At 42.0% G+C, this 21244-nt stretch overlaps 1 protein-coding gene across 9 annotated transcripts in view; it reads left to right on the top strand.

The window, feature by feature from the left end:
* Positions 1 to 21244, top strand: part of Atp8a1 (ATPase phospholipid transporting 8A1) — a 227252-nt gene that overhangs the window by 25721 nt on the left and 180287 nt on the right. For 5 of the 9 annotated variants that reach the window (XM_076546409.1, XM_006974634.4, XM_076546407.1 and 2 more), the window contains exons 2-5: positions 6000 to 6114; positions 7567 to 7666; positions 8731 to 8829; positions 14886 to 14931. In XM_076546409.1, the coding sequence (XP_076402524.1) occupies positions 6000 to 6114; positions 7567 to 7666; positions 8731 to 8829; positions 14886 to 14931 (360 nt within the window). Of the gene's footprint in view, positions 1 to 4534; positions 4707 to 5999; positions 6115 to 7566; positions 7667 to 8730; positions 8830 to 14885; positions 14932 to 21244 lie in introns of those variants that run through there. The other 4 variants (XM_042257486.2, XM_076546405.1, XM_076546406.1 and 1 more) reach the window with 3 other exon arrangements.

Genomic DNA, 21244 nt, shown 5'->3' with positions numbered 1-21244 from the left:
GAAGAGGGGTGTGTGTGTGGGGGGGGATATAAGAGAACCAGGCCTGGGGGTGGAGGGAAGCACATGCGGAGAGAGGGAAAGATGGTAGGGGAAGAGACAGAGCAGAACAGAGAGAGAGGGTGGGGTCTGTGTCCAGCTTTTTAAGGGTTCCCAGTGAACATGCACAGGTGGGCTTAGGAGCTATACCACACATGTGCTGATTGTGTGACCACAGCACTAAATGGACTTAGTGTGTTATGTGTTATGAGGGTCATGTGTGTGTGTGTGTGTGTGTGTGTGTGTGTGTGTGTGTGTGTGTATGTGTGTATGTGTGTATGTGTATGAAGGAATATGATGGCTGAGGCAGTTCAAAACCAGGATGGTGTTGATAATGAGGTTGGTTTCTAAGAATAATGCATGGTCATTTAAAAGTATTAGAAAGTGTAATGTGCAGTTGGAGTTACTGCTCTTCATCTGTGTGTTTGTATTTCATAACCATAATGATACACTTCCAGGAACTTAGGATTCAGGGAAATAAGAAATGAGCTCTCTCTCTCTCTCTCTCTCTCTCTCTCTCTCTCTCTCTCTCTCTCTCTCTCTCTCTCTCTCTCTCGCTGGCTCCTCTCCCCCTTAACCTATGACATAAGCAAATTCATCTGCTAGGAATATATTGGTTCCTAGGCTTTGGTTTGAACTCCATCAAAAGAAAAGATGTCAGTTTAAAGGTACCAAGAAGGTTTGGATTAAGCATGGAAACCAAACTACCATTGAAGGTATATCTGGTAAATGTCAAGGCAAACGCTAAGATACATTAGACAGTTACTCTCATTAGCAGCCTTTGGAGAAGGTGGTCAGTCAGGGTGGGGATGAGTTACAGACGTTGGCAGCTCTGTGGAGGAGAAGTGGTAAGCAGCAGACTTGACCTGTCATGGTCCCATGGCCAGGGTCTTCAACGGACTGAAGACTTTGGTCCTGTGGGTGTATCTGTCCTTCTGTGGGGTTAAGTACGTTAGGTTGTGTGAGCCCAATGCTGCTGGATTCCTGTCTCATCCAGTCACCACTGGGTGAGTCGCTTCGGTTCTCATGAGACACATGGTAACTCACTTGACTTTCCAGATAGGCCAACATAGGAGAATCAGCTCAGCTATGAGGTTTCTATTAGTCTAGCAACAGTACTATAGGACCTATGGTTCAGTGATTTGACACAGTTAAAATATGCCATCATCCCTCACTACCTGCCTAGACCAGTAAGGATTACTGTGAACTTGGGTGCCTTCACAGGAAGCAGGTGATCTATGGGGTATGTTGCTCAGTCAGCTTTCTTCTTTTGGAACACTAGTTCCTCTAGTTCCTATGACATTGTCTTGCATCATAAATTTATTTACAGTTTTGGACTTATGCATGTTAAAAGTTGGGGGAATCTTGCATCTACTTGTAAGGAAGGGATCTGTTCTCAACATATTGCTGATCTGGCTTTGCCCACTGGTGAACTCATCAGACAACTGAGGGCTAGTGTGAATCAGGTGGAATGTTCGGGAAACTTTCCGTGTAGCAAGGGGAGCAGATGAGCTCTCAATTGCACTGCCAGGAAGGAGTGACTGCTCTGAGACACTGTGGCAGCTCCCCCTTCTCTGAGACCCAACGTCTGGTCTGAATTCATCCACCCCTGCTCACTCTTCAAGCACAATAGATTGCTTTTATTGAATACTGACTAAATATCAAGCATTTTATAAATACTTTGCATGCAGACGCTGTCATCTTAAACCAGTTATTCCAGGAGATGGACACACAATATTTCTGTTTTGTAAATTAGGGTACTAATGAGAGTAACCGCCTAATATGTCTTAGTGTTTGCCTTGACGTTTACCAGATATACGTTCAATGAGATTTTGATTTCCAAGTTTAATCCGGACCTTCTTGGGACTACTAATCTAGAGAAGACAGGTCACCGAGGAGACTGCAGAAACAGGAAATCAATGCTTTAGGGTCGATTTCCATTGATTGCCTGAGTGCTGTGTGCCCTCTGTGCAATTTTATAGCAGGAAAAACTGCACAGGATGCTAGAGAGTGTGATAGCAATGCATTTCTCTCTCCGAGTCAGCTTTGCTGTCAGTGTGGCTTCATAACAAAGGTGACTGGAGAAGGCCTGGCTGACCTGGACACTTCAGTGAGAACTCATCCTAAAACAGTGGCTTCACACTTCTTCCTGCTTCCTGCAAAGGTGGCAAATCCCTCAGGAGTCCCTATGAGTCTAGATAGGTAGATTAAGAACTGCTGATAACTTTAATGGCTTAAGTGAACACATCACTAAAATACCAAACAAGCCCCCTGGGTTACCAAACCACTCCTAAGGGACATCATTTCTCTACTTAAAACAGATGGAACTGTGTGTGGAAAGGAACCTAGTAGCTCCATGCCGTCTTAATTTTGACCTCTCTAGGGTGGAAATGAAGGAAATTTCCCCTTTGGATTGCCTTTACTACACTATACACTGAGAGCTGAGTGTAACCCCCAGCTCTTTATGTGACCTTCATGACTGATGATAGGTTGCACAGACTGGTGATCCTTGCGGTCCAGGAGATAAGTCAGAAAGATGACTAGTTCAAGGTCATCTTCTGAGAGACACCAAGCTCCAAGTCAAATGCCATGAGACCCTGCCTTTAAACAAAAATAACACAAATATACCCTTATAAACCAGCTGTGGGGTGTACATTGAACAGCTATCAATTTGCATGAAGAGAATGTGCCTTCACCTCTAACCCAGGATAAGGGTGAGGTCAAATTCATGACCCACTGTCCTCAAAGTGGTTCAAATAAGAGCTTTGGTTCTTTTCTTCATGGAATATAGATTAATAGGTTATTGATATACCCCCAGACCTGCCAATTTCTACAGTGAGCTAAGCAATCATTCCAATTATAATAGTTACAAACTCTTGCTGTCCACATTAGCCAAGTTCTAGGTCTTTCCCACAGATACTTTCATTAGAGCATCCTGGGGATGTCTGAGGTTATGAGGCCTATGCCTTCTAGAACTAACAGTCATTGGAGATCAGATATATCATAGAAGGTGGTACTTACCTTAGACATCCTGAGAGTTATAGCTTAAGGTCTGTGTGGGTTCTGCATGTCACTGCCAAGCTCTCTGGAACTGTGACAGTGATGCTTGAGAGTGGAGGGGGGTTCCCAACAGTTCCTGCTTGCTAAGGACCTCACTGTCTACTCTGAGTGGTAAATCTCTCTCTCAGTGTTATATTTGGTCACTGAATCTCAGAGCTCAGTTATCACATTTGGTCAGTACATCCTGGAGCTGAGTATCACTTTTGGTCAGAGTGCCTTGAAGCTCCTGGAGTTCTCCATGAACCAAGCTTTACATACACCATCCTCCTCAACCTTTTCTTTAGCATCCGGGTATTATACACCTAGAACCATCCAGCCCCTTCTCCGTTTCTACACTTGGTTTGGAACATGTCACCATTCTAGACTTAGCCTCTCTTTTATAGAGAAGTTCCTTGTCTACTCTTCCTTGGACCTCTGCTAATCCATTAGGATTGTTTTAATTACTCAGATTCTCATGTAAGAAAAAGAAAAGGAGTAAATTCCAATCCTTTTGACCCAGGAAGGTACTGTAGGAATTCTTCATTACAAATTAACATGGAAGGGGGACGTGTGAAATCCTGCTCATCTGAGACCTCAGTCTAAATCTCTCAGGAGGACTGATCCATTACTCCTCAGGAAAAAAAATTACCAAAGGGCTAGGCTCTCAAAAATGCAATATTGTAAAGTCCCATCTAAAGACATTGCTCGGAACAGCATGGAGTGTCTTCCTCAATCAATCTCTATTATATACTGAGGCACAAGGTCTCCCATTTGATCTCAAAGCTTGACAGTTCAGCCTGTCCAGCTTGTTAGCTGGCCCTTGGAATCTCCTGTCTCTACCTCCCGCATACTGGGATTATAACTGCATTGCCATGGCCACTGTTCATTTCATTGCTGGAGATCTAAACTCAGGTCCCCACCCTTGCCCAGCAAGTGCTTTAACCAAATGATCCATGTCCCAATCCCTGTGAGAAATTAGGATAATGTAAAAGTAGAGGATGAAGTTTGTGTTGTATCTAAAATAGGATGTAGTAATGGACCATGACTGTGGGTGAAACCGGCCTCTCTAAAACTGAAAAATAGGTAGGATTGAGCCTGCCTTGGAGCCGTGACCTTCAGGACAAAGAGGATAAAAATGTAGCTCTGATCCTGGAAAGCTCTTAGTGGCTCCCTGCCAAGCAGAGACTAGACTTCAGACTGCTTTCTCAGCATGAAGAACCCTTTTTGAGCTAGCCTGAGTGCTTCCTCAGCATGACGTCCAGTCAGTCCAGCCCTTTCTTGCCTCAGTCGGGGCTGCTTCCCTGTTCCACATCTTAGCATCTCACTGAGTCTCCTACCATATCTGTGCCCCACAGGCAAGCTTGTCTGTACCCTTTGTCACTAGCTCTCTTAATTATCGTTAGTATCTTTACCAGTGGGTGGAGAAGCTTTCTCTTGCCTTCCAAATGGGGCAGTGGAGACAACGACTTCTTTGTCATTTGGAGTGTATTTATTGGGCAGACTTTTGTTGAGTACCTACTGTTTGTTGACTGGTATGGTGGAGATGAATAACGCACCCTCTACAGCCCCAGGCTGCTCCTATTCTGGTAGGGGGAGACTGACTTTTAACCAGAGAGCCAGAAAACCTCCAGGTAAGTGTGCTGTGGGGAAGGAGTTGGTCCATGTGGCTGTGGACCCAGAGCAGCTTGGCTGCCTTCAGCAATGCAGAACACTTCAGAAGGCCGCATGTCAGCAGGTTTCATGGGAAGAGTTGGCTGGCACTGAACGGTAGAAAATGGAGACAAATGGATTTTTTTTTTTTTTTTTAGAATGTTATTGTCCTTTCACTGCAGAGGAGGAAGAGTTTAACTTAATTCAATCCTGTTTGTTTGCTGAAGTTTGTTATGGTGCCAGGGATCAGACTCAAGATCTTGGCAATGTTCCCCGCCTCCCCCATTTTTAACTAGAAAATAACAGTGAGCTCTTTAAACTTTTTCTGTTCTCTCAGTTCTATGACCTGTATTTTTTTTTTTTTTGAGGTGTTCTCAGTCTTGCGATCCTAAGGAGCACCTTAGGATCCATTGATTACACTGTTGCCATGACCTTGGAGGAACTTCACAGTTGTCTGATGATGATCTTGAAAATGAAGTTAGAAATCTTGCTTTTAGTTGGAGAAATGATTAGAATAGTGTGGCTGGTTGGATCATTGCGGATTGCCTACTTAAACCTTAATATTTAGCTTTTTTTCCCCCTATTTTCATCCAAAAAGAAACAAAAAAGAAAAAAATATTCAAAAGGATGCTTAAATTTTAAAATGTATTTCAGATTACTTGTTTGAATTTTACCTAAACTGTCACATAAACTAGTCCAAAGTTATTGACTTGGGGGGTATCTTTTTATGAAATGGAAGAGTCTAAGTCAGACATTTAGATGGGAAAGATGAATAAATATTATTGGTTTTTTTTTAAAGAATTATTTATTTATTATGTATATGGAAGAGGGTGCCAGGTCTCATTACAGATGGTTGTGAGCCACCATGTGGGTGCTGGGAATTGAACTCAGGACCTCTGGGAGAACCTCTTAACCTCTGAGCCATCTCTCCAGCCCCTATTATTGGTTTTGAAGTGGATAATTTTACATAAATATTAAATGGCACCTCTAGCAATAATATTATGTGAGCTTTACTTTTTGTTATAAAAGGACACTACCTGTAAGGAGAAGTATGTGGCTCTTGTCAGATTTTACACTGTAGAAAAGATTTGAAATGTGGGTCTGGTCTGAATAAGGATAATACAATGAAACATTTCTTTTTTTGTTGTTTTCTTTTTTGAGACAGGGTTTCTCTGTGTCTGACTCTGCCTCCCAGGTGTTGGGATTAAAGGCATGTGCCATACTGCACGACTATTGAAACATTTCTTGTCCACTAAGAGGCATGTTTCTTTCAGGTTATGAGAAGACAGATGATGTTTCAGAGAAGACCTCGCTGGCTGATCAGGAGGAAGTAAGAACCATATTCATCAACCAGCCTCAGCTGACAAAATTCTGCAACAATCATGTCAGGTAGGATAGGCTGGGGGAAGGCAGGGGAGGATGGGATGGTAGAGCAGGATGGGTGGGAAGAAAATGCCTACCAGGTATGGTAGCGCACACCTTTATTCCCAGGACTCTGGAGGCAGAGGCAGCTAGATCTCTGTGAGTTCATAGCCAGCCTGGTCTGTATAGTGAATTCCAGCACAGCCAGGGCTACCCAGAGAAAGGAACCCTGTTTCAAAGCAGGTGGGTGGGGTGAGTTACCAGGATCTCTCGGTTCAGGTAGAAGGGTCTGCCATTCTAATGTTTTCTATCCACGAAAGAAACGCTGGCCCTGGTGTGACTCATGCATGGTAGAATGCTTTGTCTACCATTTATAAAGCTCTGAGTTCAATGACCAGCATCGCAAAACAAAAAGAAAAGGATAAAATCAAAAGCCCCTGGATGTAGGAAAAAGCAGAAGGGACAAGCACCTAGACTCCAGGAGTTTTGAATAATCAAAGCTGCCCCTGGGCAATTGTCTCTCTACACATGTTAATGTAGCAGTGTATTGTTTTTGCATGCCAAGTTTTAACAACTTAGGAACAATTCTTGAAATTGTCTACCGAAAACTTTTGGAGGTTTGGTTTGTTTGTTTTAGCTAGAGTCTTAAAGTATGGGTTTGGATAGTTGTAATATAGCACATGTAATACAGCATGCTTGGTGAATGTCTTCCTTGCTGCAAGTGATAAGGTTTTAATTTCAACAGTCATGAAATGATTCCACATAAGCACTAGATTCTAAGTAGCTTTGGACCACATGAACACCCCAAGTGCTAGCTTGCTTTTCTCCAGGGGCAGACCTACCCTATTTGAGGTGTACCCATTTACAATTAGTATTTAAAACATTGGCGATCCTCTAGTAGTATCTCTGTTGAAGAGTATGACATGTATCTTTAACTTCCCCTCTGTTTATTAACAAGAGGAAGGAAGGCCTGGAGATTTCCAAGGCCAACGTGTTCCTGTCTTTATTGATTCTGGCCAGTGTGGCGTCCTCACCATGTTCCTAGCATGGCCCTCGAGACAGTACAGGTAGAAAGCTGTTGGCCTGGCTATCCAGGAAGCTGCTTACACTGTCTGGTCTTGCTCAAAGGCTGATATGTTTCTGTTGATGTGTTAGTGCAGTATCTTATCTAAAATTGTTCTTCTCTGCAAGTTACTCCTAGTACTGTTCAGCGTGATAACTGACCAGAGAAGACAAAGGATGTTATAGAGAAACAAAGCTTAGGAGTACATAAAAAGCTCAGTCTTGGCTGTTTATTTAGCCGGTGCCTTTCCCTCTTTTTCATTTACGTTACCGATCCCTCACTGTAGTTTCCAAATTGGAAACTGTGAACAGATGTTGTCATCTGATTACTCCTGTGCTGGGAACAGAACTTTGAAAACATGGGTGCTGATGACGGAGGAGCTAAGCTTTATGCTTCTTTTTGTTTTTGCTTTCTAGTACTGCAAAATACAACGTGATCACATTCCTTCCAAGATTCCTGTACTCTCAGTTCCGAAGAGCAGCTAATTCGTTCTTTCTCTTTATCGCCCTGCTCCAGGTAAAGTTGCATCCATCTTCCAACGTCTGTTCAAAGCTGACATGCAAGAAGTAGAAAAGGCTTTATTAAATCTTCCACCAATGCCCTGAGGCTTATAGAAAGGCATTAGCTGGCCATAATGTATATTCCCTACTGCTAGGGCTGCTGCATGCCCAGAGTATCTGGCCTCCTCCACCCCTCCAAGCCTTTGGGTTCATGTTATTCAAACATTTGATATGGTCTATAAGTTTGATGGCAAGAAGTGTTCATTTTAGGCGTTGAAGGGAGGAGAGACTTTTCCCCCAATTATCCAGTTAGTTTTATTTCAGTGAAAGTATCAATGCTGAATGGCTCACTATAAAAATTATTACTTCCAAAAATGACTGCTTAAGCTGGGTGGTGGTGGTACGTGCTTTTAATCCCAGTACTTGGGTGGCAGAGGCAGGCAGAACTCTGTGAGTTCAAGGCCAGCCTGGTCTACAAAGTGAGTTTCAGGACAGCTAGGACTGTTACACAGAGAAACCTTGTCTTGGGGGTGGGGAGACCATTTGGTTAGTTTTCACAAATGTTTTAAGAAAAAAAATGCATTTAAAAAAAGCCACTGTTCACTGTTAGCAAAGGAGTTGAAAATGAAGCAAAGCATAAATAAAAATTAAACCAATTATTCCAGCACCAGAGGCCACTGCTCTTAAAATTGGTGTCTTCCGGTCCTCTTTGTGACTGCAAGCATCATTTTCTGATTTAGATAACAAAAAGAGATAGTGAAATGAACATTGTTTTGTAATCTGATTTATCCGTATTAAATGTGTAGACATTTCTACAGCTATTTGTTGCATCTCTACATCCTCACCTTGATGGTGATGTGTTTTATTATATGCTACTTTGTCTTTTTTCGATCTTGCACTGCATTATCACTCTGTACTGTGTATTTAGAATCAAGCAAATGAACTTGTTCGGCAGACACTTCACCCGAAACTAGTAAAGCCCGTGAGAAACGTTTGAGAAGGCCCTGTGGCTTTGTTCTTTTAGGTTGTTTTAACCCTTCTGGGTCTCACTGGTGTTATCCTGCCTTTTCTCTTATTCAGCAAATACCCGACGTGTCGCCGACAGGTCGATATACAACACTGGTTCCTCTCTTATTTATTTTAGCTGTGGCAGCTATCAAAGAGATAATAGAAGATATTGTAAGTATTTAATTTTTCATATGTCAATTACTCAATCGTATATTTTATTTTCTTAAGCTATTTAATTTACAGTATAGGCCCTTTAAAATGCCCATTCAGCCGGGCGGTGGTGGCGCACGCCTTTAATCCCAGCACTTGGGAGGCAGAGCCGGGCGGATCTCTGTGAGTTCGAGGCCAGCCTGGGCTACCAAGTGAGTTCCAGGAAAGGCGCAAAGCTACACAGAGAAACCCTGTCTCAAAAAACCAAAAAAAAAATAAAATAAAATGCCCATTCAACTTAAAGATGAACAGAATTGCATTTCTTTTCCTGAAGTCAATTTCTAACAGATTAATATTGAGGAATTTTTGGTACAGCACTCTCTTAGGTTTATAATTTATTAATAAAAGAAATACAGTAATTGGCATGAAAACAAAACTTGGACTTGAACATTGTTTCTGATTAATTGAAACAATCTCCAAATTAAATATAAAAAAAGTTTTTCATTTGTATTTTTTGTTTTTAAAGTTAAATATTATGGTTTTCACCTTATTAGATGCCTTGATTTCTTCTCATTCTATTTTAGTACTCTGAGTTTCCTCTGCATTATCTTGTCTTGTTGAAAGACAGTAGCAGTAAGTTTGCTATTTTTATCCTTCCATGGTAGAAAAGAGGAAGTCAGTTTCCCCTCATAAAATAAATTCCCCCAAATAACTTTAGACTTTTTCCGGATTCTATTTTAACTATCTTATCTGAAGAAGCCAATATTGGGTTTTATATTGTGGGTTTTTGATGATTTCAATTGTCTTACAGTACTTTTTTGCATGTCTAAAATAACCTCCTGTTGGGCTTTAGAAGAATCAGATTTGGGCCAGGGAGGCTGAGGAAGTCTGAATAAATGCACAGCCCCACATTTCATAAATAGTAATGTTACTTCTACAACCTTACTTCATTAATCTTATTAAAAAGATTAAAAAAAAAAACATAGCATCATATGGCCTGCTAGAATTGGAGAGATTGGGTGTTGCATCAGTGATCTCAAGGCTCTAAGTATCTAACAGTAGACTCCAAGGCTACTGTGTGTGTGTGTGTGTGTGTGTGTGTGTGTCTAAGACACTGTGGTCCTCTTGATTGGTACTATCTTGCTTGGGCCCACAAGCAGGGAAATTGAAGGAATTCTCCTTCCTTGGCTTGTCCCCACACACTTCCATTCTTTAAGATATGACGGGATTTGGTGGCCCCTGGAGACCAGTCTTCACTATAATTTTTGCCTCTTTCTTTGCCTCATGCACTCTTTTCTTTCTTTGTTAAACTTGATTTTTTTTTTCTGGAGCACATGTGATTCATTTGGGATTGTGCTATTGGTTGGGGGTTTATTTGTTTTTTACTCAGTAACTTCAAGGGTTCTCCACTTAAAGCATGGAAACCGAGTCTGGAGAGATGGCTCGGTGTTTGAGGTTGGGGCCTGCTCCAGTAGAGGACCCAAGTTTGCTTCAGAAAGCTCACAATTACCTGTAACTTAAGTTTCAGGGGATCTGATATCCTCGTCTAGCCTTTGTGGGCACCCGTATTCATTCACACACACTCACACAAGATACGCAGTCATGCACATAATTTAAAATATAAATAACTTTAAAAAAAAACACATAAAATGCTCTACTAAAGAGTTTTTGAAAATACAAAATTAAAAAAAAAAGTCAAGGAAGCTGAGACTTTAAGAGGTCATAGACCTTGTCCAAGAAAGTGGTGAAATCAAAATAACCATCCCAGGTTGTGCTCTCAATATGGAGAGTCACAAGCAGAAATATCAGTAATATTTACTGTGCTTCTGATTTTCTGTGTACTTGTTCCCTGTTGCTTATGTTTATTTGAATGTATAGCACACCTCTAAGGTATTGCTTATTGTTAGGATCCACAGATCACCCCACAAAAGACCACACTACTCATGTATGCAAAGGCAAGAGTGTTTATTTCTCGAGAGAAGAATTCCTGCATGCAGGGGTCAGCCACACAATAAAATGGTGATGGCCCCCGGAGAAGCTCACAGGCTTCTTCTATAAACAACCAGGAGGGGATTAGGTCATCCTAAACATGATCGGCCAAGCAAGCGGCAGCCACACTGATGTGTTTCTGATTGTCTGGGGCTGTAAGTGCCGAATCATGCCTGGTATGCAATATCTTCCCCCCCTGCCTCATCAGAAACAGAAATTTAACTGAAACTCAGGCCCGTGAGAGACTGGGGCCAGGAGAAGCCCACTGTGGTGTCCTCTCAGTGATCTTCCCAGTTTCCAAATGAGAAAGAATAGTCAGAAGGGCAAAGTCACTTGCCCGAGGTCAACTCCCGGGAGCCAGAGTTCAATCATGGCAATTTAGATGGAGCTTTGTATGTTAGCCCTCATCATAGCTGCTTCCTCCACCTTCTCTTTGGTTTTATAGCAAAGCTGTAATTTCTGCACCTGTGCTATCTAGACACTGTTTTTCAAGATATACAGTAAATAAAAGTGTATTCAAGAAGTATCTTTAATAGAGCATCGTGCAATAACAAGATATCATTAGGAAGAAGCTAATCAAACAGCTCTCAGAAAATACAACCTTTGCATGGTGAGGCAGTAGTGATTTCACTTGACGGAGTTTACTAGCGAACTGTTATTCATAGACACTGGCTATAGGAAGGAATTGTTTAACATGTAGTGTATATTCAACAATGCAATTACAGAAAGTTTGAAATAATATTCCTGAGGAGAGAACAAAAGAAGTAATGGTTTAGGTAGCTGGACAAAGAACAATCACGACTTACATATTTTCACAGAGACTATAAGGACAACAGAAACATAAGGGCCCTGCTTAGGTGCCTATCAATTACTTAGGGTATAAATTAGGATGTGTTTAAACCTTGTCACATTGTTAATCAGTATGTCAGTGGCCTAATCTATATGCCTGTTATCTATTTACTGAAAGGCTAGAGACAAGTGGTCCCCAGAGACAGGGAGAGAGTACCCTTGTTCCATGTGGTCACTTGGGGATGCAAACTGAATTGAATCTCTACTGGGTAGAATGGTAGGGTTCGTTGTAGCAGAGAATGATGGAGGAAATAGCCATGGCACTTCTCAAGTGCTTGGGCCATCAATGTTTACATTGCTTACAGCACTGTTTGCAGGTGTAAGAACTAACGGGGTGATAAAGAGATGCTGTCTTGCCGGGCGGTGGTGGCGCACGCCTTTAATCCCAGCACTCGGGAGGCAGAGCCAGGTGGATCTCTGTGAGTTCGAGGCCAGCCTGGGCTACCAAGTGAGTCCCAGGAAAGGCGCAAAGCTACACAGAGAAACCCTGTCTCGAAAAACCAAAAAAAAAAAAAAAAAAAAAAAAAAAAAAAGAGATGCTGTCTTCACATCCATGCAAGTATAGAACTAGATGTTTGTGAGGACTAATTATATCTTATGTCTTAGAGTTGTCTGTTAAGTTAGTATTCAGAACCATAAAAACACTCTTTTTTTTTTTTAAGCAGAGAAGTATTAAACATTAGTAGGTTTCATTCATTGCAAAATGAATACTTATTCAAAGTCTATGGGATGCAGATACCAAATATCTGGCACGTGCTACTGAGTAAAAGAAGTCTGGGTGGAGCTGAAAATCCAGTAGAAGAGCTAGGTGGGTGTTTAGTAAATAATTAATTAGCAAAGAAAGAGGGTGCTAGATAAAGTGACAGGGAAAAGAAAGTTCAAGGTGGCTTTAAGTTTCTGATTTGTAAAGACAAGTAAACGTGAGCTCGTGGTTCCGTGTCTGGGCTAAGGTAACAGTTTACAGCACAGACACAGTTCCAGCCCCTTTGAAGCAGAGAGAGGTGGACAGAGACAGAGATCGGGGGAGGGAGAGAGGCTGTGAGGGATGGACTGTGGACGGGCCAGGGAGAGAGGCTTGGTGTGAAGGAGTTGAGCTAAGTAAAGGATGTAGGAGTGAGAAAGGGCAGGAACTAAACCTTGATCATCCTCGACTCTGAAGAAGGGACCAAGTGCGCCCTGAAAACAATGCCTGGGAGAACAGGGTTTCCTGATCAAGGAGTCTGGGGCCATCACTTTCTCAAGACACGTTACAGGACCTCGCAAAGACAGCTTCCTTTCCTCTAAATGGAATCTAACTTGCCATTTCAGTCTTGTCAGGGGAATTAAATTAAAAAAAAAAAAACAGCATTGTACATTTAAGTGTCTTAAAATTCATAACACTGTTCATATGATACCATTTATTGATACATTTTCTATCCAAAATGGAAAACAATAAACATCTCATCACATCTCAGTGATATTGAATGGATTTTGATAATAAGACAGTAGCATTTGAAATTAGAGAGTGACTACATTTTTTGTGAACTTTTAGCTTTAGAAGGAATAAAGATATCTTCATCAAAATGTAAATTCTTTGTATTTGGAAAGTTAGAAACTGGACACTGGCCTAATTTATTAGGTGGGGAAGGTTGAGGACAAAGAGGCTCAGATTTAAGAATTTTTTGTAGGTGGAAACTAATGTCCAAGGCCACTTAAGTTTCATAAAGTTTCATTTCTTGTTTGATTTGAAATGCTTCATTAATTAGCTTATATCTCCATCCGTTAGGAGTCTAACCATTGTCTCTCATAGATGCGTATAGGGAAAGCATATGTATACCTTCTTTTGCCATCTAAATTTACCTTGGACTTAAAAATTCTTGGACCAAACTTATTTTGGATCACTTTTTTCAAATTTTCTTGTAATCTTTATTAAGAAAGAAACAGCAACAGAAAAATATTTGGAACTTTACAATTGTTAATATAGATACAAAAAGATTTAAATTTTTTATTTCAAATACCCTTCTAGCAAATTATACTTTCTTCCAGAAGCAATAATATTCCCATGAGATTGCGTCACCATTACACATGTATTGCGGGTAGTTTGCCCTGAGAAAGACTTGCGGTGTAGATGTGTAAGAATCATGCTCCTCACAGCGGGACTTCAGTGCTGTTTGTAGGTTGCACAGTTCAGTTCATACTTTGATGACCTGAGTCTACACTGTCAGCTCTTACTCCACCGTCTCCGATACAGCGGTGGCTCCGAGGCGTGCCGACTCCACACGTTTCTCTTGGAAAACTTTTTCCCCTAAGCTTCTTCAATACCCTGTTTTTCCTCAAAACGGAAAACTTAGGCACTTGTGGCATTTGTTCTTTGTTCTCACATGGAAGTGCAAGCCTTGGCTTTCTAAGATAGGATCCTTGAGCAAAGGACTCGTTACACTCAACACTTCGCTGCCTTGTTGCCCGAGTCTGGGTGTGGCTTCCTCCATGCTGTAAGTTTAGACGGAAGCCGCAGGAGACCTCCAGTTGAACTACAGAGGAGATAGTGACTCCTAGAGTGGCCGCTGGCCACGAGCCTCTCAGCTTTCCTTACTCTTCTAAAATCTTGGTTTATGTAACTCTCCAGCCTCACCTGCCTCAACTTAAAAATCACCTGCTCACCATTTAGTTTCTCGGGTGCTTCGGGAAGGAAGAATAGAATCTATTACTCGGTGGCATCTGGTGGCACATGGGGGTCCTGTGGAGCAGTGAAGACAAGAACCTGGATTAAAAGGGATGGATGTGCTTGTTTCAAGTTGTCGACAGACATCAGCGCATCTTCAAATTATGGAGGGTGTATTCAGCTTCATCAGATAATGAGTTTCCCAAAAAGCTGAAAATACTTCAATCCCATTATTAAATGGTAGTTATTATAGATAATTCTCCTGGGCAATCTTCTCTGTGAGTTATTTAAGCAATAGACTAAATCAGACTTTGGCTTCTTTTTTTTTTTTTTTTTTTTCTGGTAATATTAAAATGTTGTTCTACCTGTTTGCTATTTAAGAACTTTCTGGGGACCCCAAGCCTGTGCTTCCAGGGAGGGGCACTGTATGATGAAACTGTGAGTGGTCTAACAACACCCCCATCTATGAGCGTAGAAAAAGAAAAACCTGGAGAACAAAAGTGAAATGATCTTTGTTGGTCATGAGTACCATTTTATACTACCAAGCTTGTTCATTTTTTTCACTGAGGTTTTTGTTTTGTTTTGTTCTGAACTTTAGAAACGACACAAAGCCGATAATGCGGTGAACAAGAAACAGACACAAGGTAAGACCTATGTCTTTTTTCTTGTGTTTACCATCTGTGTTCACTGTCATAGCCTCAAACTCATTACTTACATATGATTCAGTTGAGAATAGTGTATTGTATTGAAATACTTTCTGTCTCAGATCAGATTCCTTCTTACTTTATTAGCAGTTATTAGCATAGCACTTAAAACCACAGGGATGATATTTTTTAAAAAGTCACATTTTTAAATATTTAGGTGCTTCCTAGCTATATGCTTTTGAATATATTGTTTAAAAGGTCTACAGTATTGTCACTGTGTTAAAAACTATAAAATGCCTTCACTTTATTTGTGAACAGTGTTGGCTGTAGAAAGAAATAATAGAAAATTATCTGAAATTTTGTTACTGGTTTAAAAACCACTCTGAGTTATTCCACACGGGCAGATGAAATTAGCCATTGAAATAAAGCCCATGGTTAAAACCAGGCCAGCTTCTGAATGTGCATAGTGTTTTCACAAGGCCTTTTATTTTTTTTATTTTTATTTTTATTTTTTTTTTTGGTTTTTTTTTTTTTTTTTTTTTTTTTTTTTTTTTTTTTTTTTTTTTTTTTTTTTTGAGACAGGGTTTCTCTGTGTAGCTTTGCGCCTTTCCTAGATCTCTCTCTGTAGCCCAGGCTGGCCTCGAACTCACAGAGATCCGCCTGGCTCTGCCTCCCGAGTGCTGGGATTAAAGGCGTGCGCCACCACCGCCTGGCCACAAGGCCTTTTTTGATATAGACCAAACCAAAATGACCTTCAACACAGGCAAAGAAGACCCTGTCTCTCATGCTTTTAAAAAGTACCTAGAACTTGAAAGCAGACATCTTATGCTATTCCTGAGCTTGCTTCCACAGAGAGACTCCTTTCTCTTTGGAGTTCTCTGTGAAGGGAGTGGGGTATATTCCAGCGTCAGCTAGTCATTCAACAGTATTTACTTCTGCTCCTATGGGGAGGCCTGTGGCAGGGGTTCTCAACCTGTGGGTCACAACCCCCTGGGGGGTTGTTTATCGCGTATCTTGCATATCAGATAACATTACCATTCATAACAGTAACAAAATTGCAGTCATGAAGTTGCAATGAAACAATTTTATGGTTGGGGGGGTCACCACACCATGAGGAACTGTGTTAAAGGGTCACAGCATTAGGAAGGTTGAGAACCACTACCCTATGGGAATTCACACCCTCCTCATCACTTCCTACCAAAGGCCTCATCTGCTAGATATTTTATACATTTAAAGAGGGTGTATTTATTAGCCTAAAATATTTATAGTATCTACTGAAATATAAGAGAAGATCAAATGAGAATTTTAGCTTTGAAGAGCTTACAGCCTATTTGTTAAGATAAGTACATGTGAAAAAAAGAGCATGCTCAGTACAATATTAGAGATTTGGGTAGAAGATGAAGGATTGGGCTATGCAGTCTCAGTGACTCACTAGATTGTTGTGGCAAATAGTGTTTTCCGTGTCTGATGCCATAGAAACCCAAAAAGAAAGAAAATCCTGGAATACCTTGAGCTAGGTCTTGGATTTGGGGAGGACTATGGATGAACAGAGAGATGTGGGGATGATGTTTTGCCGGTGGGTTGAGTGGGAAAGGGGAAGAGAAGACGGCCTGAGAAAGAAGAAAGACAGCTGCTGGGTTGCTGGACTGAGCTATTATTAGAGTGTCAGGTGTCCAAAGGAGATCCATAGCTGAGGAAAACAGACACATGATTTACAGGATGGGCTCGTCAAATTTTATGAGACTTCAAATGCCAGGCGAAGGAGATTCCAACTTTCCTTGTGTGTTCTCAGCAGCTATGGCTAAGGTTTATGAGTCAAGAAAGAAGCCGAGGGAACATGTGGGGTCAGGAAGGAGAGCAGAAAGGACCACAGGAGAGGGACACGGAGCTGTTCTGGGAGTTTCGCTGCAAAGGGCAATACAAGGATGAAAGGGGGATATCTAAATGTTTGGGGTGCTGGCATTTCTGACAACGTGCAGGTCTTGCCTTTGTGATCACGTTGTGTAGAACAGATAGTGGAAGCTTTTGGAGCACAACTATGCAAGTACTTTTCGCCCCTTTGCATCGAAACTGTAGTCTTTTGCAAGCTTTGAAGGACAGCTGTCATAACGGTATGATTTTCGGTCAGCATACCTTCTGCCTGAGCGACGCTGATTTCTTACATCCCCACTTCCCAAAATGTTCCCTTTGGGAAGAACATTCTTTGTGGATTTGGGTTTTTTCCATCCTCTGCATGGGGTTTCATGCATCTTCCCCACTAAGTATAAATGAGACTTAGAAAATGAAATATAAGGAGTTGGCTACAGAAACCAGGTTAGTCAGCAGAATACATGGAAATCCTGTATCCAAGAAATCAAGTTGATGCTTGAAGTTGTTTCCTGGATGGTTGGCTAACCTCTGCCTGGTTTGGAGCACTGGTACTCCTGGTTTGGCAGATGACGGGAGATAACAAAACTGTTTGAACAGGATGCTGTCTGCTGTCAAATAACTCAGATTACTTAATATGAGAGCCATCTGCTGTCATTAGAGCTGAGTGAAATTCGATTTGCGTTCCTGAACCGAGGCAGTGGTCGGTGTGTGGGAGGGGGAGGAGGATATTTATGACAGGTAATTAATTTTGACAGAGATTTAAAGTATTAAGCTTAGATTTTCTAAATGTTTGCCAAGACGACATAATGCATGAGAGGATGCCTTTTTCTCCAATGCCAGGATTCACTCTTGGGTATTCGTACTCAAAGGAATGTTCTCTCGGATTCTGTGTTAAGACACTAGAAAGCCTCCCCAACTCTCTCATTCTAGTCATCCCTAGAGACTTCAGAAACAAAAACATCATCATTTATTTCCAACATTTTTAGCCACTTGGCTATGGATTGGTGCCTGTCTGTCACCTCATTTTACCAACTAAATTATGGAACTTGGCTCCAACTCAGAACTTTACAACTAGGCTTTACATTTAAGCTTGTCCTCAATATTTTTGGGAGAACTGCCACTTTTTGCCTCAGAGATCCGTATGTTGGTTAAGCAGATGGCTTAGTGATCTGGCTCATGTAAGTTATATATTATTTTCCAAGAACCTAGTTGCCGAGAAGGGGCAGGGCATGTATTGATGCTAACAGGTCCAGGTACATATGAGTCCGGGTGAGCTTTGTGGTCCATTCTCGCCCAACAGCGGTGACTGCGTTTCTTTTTGTCTGTGTGCTGCTGTGGCAATGGTTTGTACAGAGGAGATGGGGGCATTGCAGAGGACAGGGCCATCTCTTGCTTGCCTCTAGATTTCCAGGAGCTTCCAGCCTAGGGTCCTGTCTGAGCAGGTGCTGCACTCACTTGCCTCTGGGTTTGTGTGTGTGTGCACGCGCGCGCGTGTGCATGCGTGTGTGTGAGTGTGTGTGTCCGTTCTCTAGATTACTTGACTATAGATAACAAAGGGAGAACAGAGAGACTGGGAGTGCAAGGAGCTTTCTTGAGAGTTTGTAATCTGGGGTGAGAACAAGATGAAAAGCAGAAGATTATACACACACACACACACACACACACACATGTTACTATGTTCTGCTTTACAGGCACAGATCAAATATTAACATGCTGGGAGCTCTCACACTTCCTTACCTTCACTGTGAGGCATTTCATCATCAGCATTGCCCCAGCTTTACTTCCCACGAACACAGTATCCATTTATCACTTTCATTATTCAAAGCCCAGCACATGGCCATACTTGACTGCCTCGGTTTTCCTTGTATCTAAATTCACCTCTGCTTCCTCTGATTTCTTCTTTCAACCTCAGTTTTCCCTGCACACACACACACACACACACACACACACACACACACACACACACACACACACACGGGTCAGTCTCTCCTTGTCTTCCCTGAACTGGGTTGTTTTTGCCAAGCTTACCTCTGTGGTCTGTATACTTGACATTGTTACTGTAATATGTACATTGAATCCAATCCCCACATGAGTTTATGGCGGTGGTTCTGCTCATTCATTCTCTCTTTAAATTGTGAAAACTGTTCTTCCATTTTCTATGGCATGCTGTGAGAATTTCAAGTAAAATGGCTGTCTTATGTAAAATCATGGCATGGAGGACTGGGGAAAGATGAAGCTTGGATACAGACTAAGGCAGCTGGGGTAATTTATAAGTTCCTAATGAATAGAAGTGCTGTTTTAAAACCCCAGGTTTGGACATACTCCCTAAAGGATGCTGTGCTTATGTCCAGCAAGTGAAGTGTGGGAAACAGAGCCGCCTGCTGACCACCTGGCTTGGTTCTGCAGTTGGATGGAAGCCAACTAGAGTTAGTTTTCACAATACCTTCTCTTACAATGATAGTAGGTATGTTGCGGGAAATGTGCCTCAGTTTGATGAACTACTCTGCAATTTAACTTTGTAGAAAAGGCAGCATGAAATCCTTGTAACCTCAGCACACTGGCTGTTTAAAGATTTATCTACTTAATTGTATGGGTATGGATGTTTTGCCCATTTGTATGTATGTGCACCTGTGTGTGTGTGCCTGGTGTCTGTGGAGGTCAAAAGAGGGCATTTGATTCCCTGGAACTGAAGTTGGGATGACTATAGACCACCAACCCAGGTCCTGTACAAGTGCAACAAGTGCTCTAAACTGATGAGCCGTCTCTCCGGCCCCTCTAATCTAGGCACCTCACAGACTAACTGTGTAAACATCGCAGACTCACTGACCCCCACCTAGAATTTCCTCCTCAGGGCTACCTGGTCTTTTCTGACGTGGAAGTGAGGTGGTATTGTCAAGAGCACTAGCAAGGCCCTGGGGTGCACACAGTTGTTAGTTGCTTACCTCCCGCTGGAAACCACTTGACTTTTTAAAGTGCTCTGTAGAAAAGGCATTGAGGTGTTGTTTGGGTAATTCAATCTGAAGTGACCCACTAACAGGGCAGAGTCCATCTGCTTCAGTTCACTTCAGAGCTGGACTTAAAATAGCACCAATTCACTGGCCTGTTGAAAAGCAGAGCAGTGTACCTTCTGTCTCACTGCGAGCTCCCCACATACAAATTATCCCTTGAGCCAGAACGTGCACCTTGCCATGTAGACAGCAGCTTCCCTGTATACAGTTCTTAGATGGTACTCTGTCCTGTGGCTGAAAGTGGTGCCTGTGGATAGCCCAAACAACTTCAGACATCTCAAAGATTGGTAAGATCTTCAGATCATGTTGAATGTCGTAGGAGTGTGTAAACGGAGCCCATTGGAAGTCCTCCACTCTAACTCTGGAGAGGGAGGTGGTATTTGTTTGTGGAGAAATGCAGCCCGGATTGTGTTTCATGTCTCCCATAAATCAAAAATGTACACAGAGAAACAAAACCCACTGAGGAAATTTAGGAGCACAGTTCAGTCGTGAGGGTCTGATTTCAGAGTTGCTATTTTCCTTGCTCTTGGCTTTCCTGCCTGTATGTGCAGACCTTTCCAAGCTTGTCTTCTTTTCTTTTCTTTTCTTTTCTTTTCTTTTCTTTTCTTTTCTTTTCTTTTTTCTTTTCTTTTCTTTTTGTTTCTTTTCTTTCCTTCATTCTTTCCTTCCTTCCTTCCTTCCTTCCTTCCTTCCTTCCTTCCTTCCTTCCTTCCTTCCTTCCTTCCTTTCTTTCTTTTTAAAGACAGCATTACACTGGTAGGCACTTCTGGCCACCTGTGTTAGACAAACCCAAAGGAATTGCCTGTCCAGATTGCCTGGGGAAAACAGGTGTGATTCAAATAAAGAATATTTGTTATTTCCCTCTAGTCCGTCCATATTGAGCACCTTCCCTGTGCTAACTAAGACCTAGGCAAAAATACAAAAACAGTCCTCACCCCTGCCCCACAGGACGGTATAGTAAGGGAGGAAAGAGAAAATGAAGATGGATATACGAGCCAGAGAGAGTTTTGAGGGCCAAATGAGAGAAGTGGGATTCATAAATGGCGTTTGGGAGGTTCACAATGAAGGAGTTGTTAGAGTACTGAGCAGAGAGAGAGCTTAGGATGCTAGCTGAGGCTGGAGGACTACCATGGGCAGCTCTGTGGAATGTGGGCAGATGTGAGATAACGGCCTGGAAAGAGCAAATGGTCCGTTCTGACAATGGCAGAGATGCATGTCAGGGGAGCAGCAAAAGCATGGACGGGGTCCAGTTGGGGTCATACTTAAGAGGCTTTTGAAAACCCTGGTAAGAAGATGGACAGATATTGTTGAAGAGCATGAATATATTGTCAGTATGATTTTAAAAGACTGTTGACAGCTGTCGAGGGCAAGGCAAGGTACAGATGGTCTTGGTTTTTCATTGATTAGGGATGGGAGTAAGGGTGGCAGTTAGGAGG

Source organism: Peromyscus maniculatus, chromosome 10, assembly GCF_049852395.1.
Source record: "Peromyscus maniculatus bairdii isolate BWxNUB_F1_BW_parent chromosome 10, HU_Pman_BW_mat_3.1, whole genome shotgun sequence".
NCBI classification, from domain to species: domain Eukaryota; kingdom Metazoa; phylum Chordata; class Mammalia; order Rodentia; family Cricetidae; genus Peromyscus; species Peromyscus maniculatus.
This window is presented reverse-complemented; position numbering and strand designations above follow the sequence as displayed.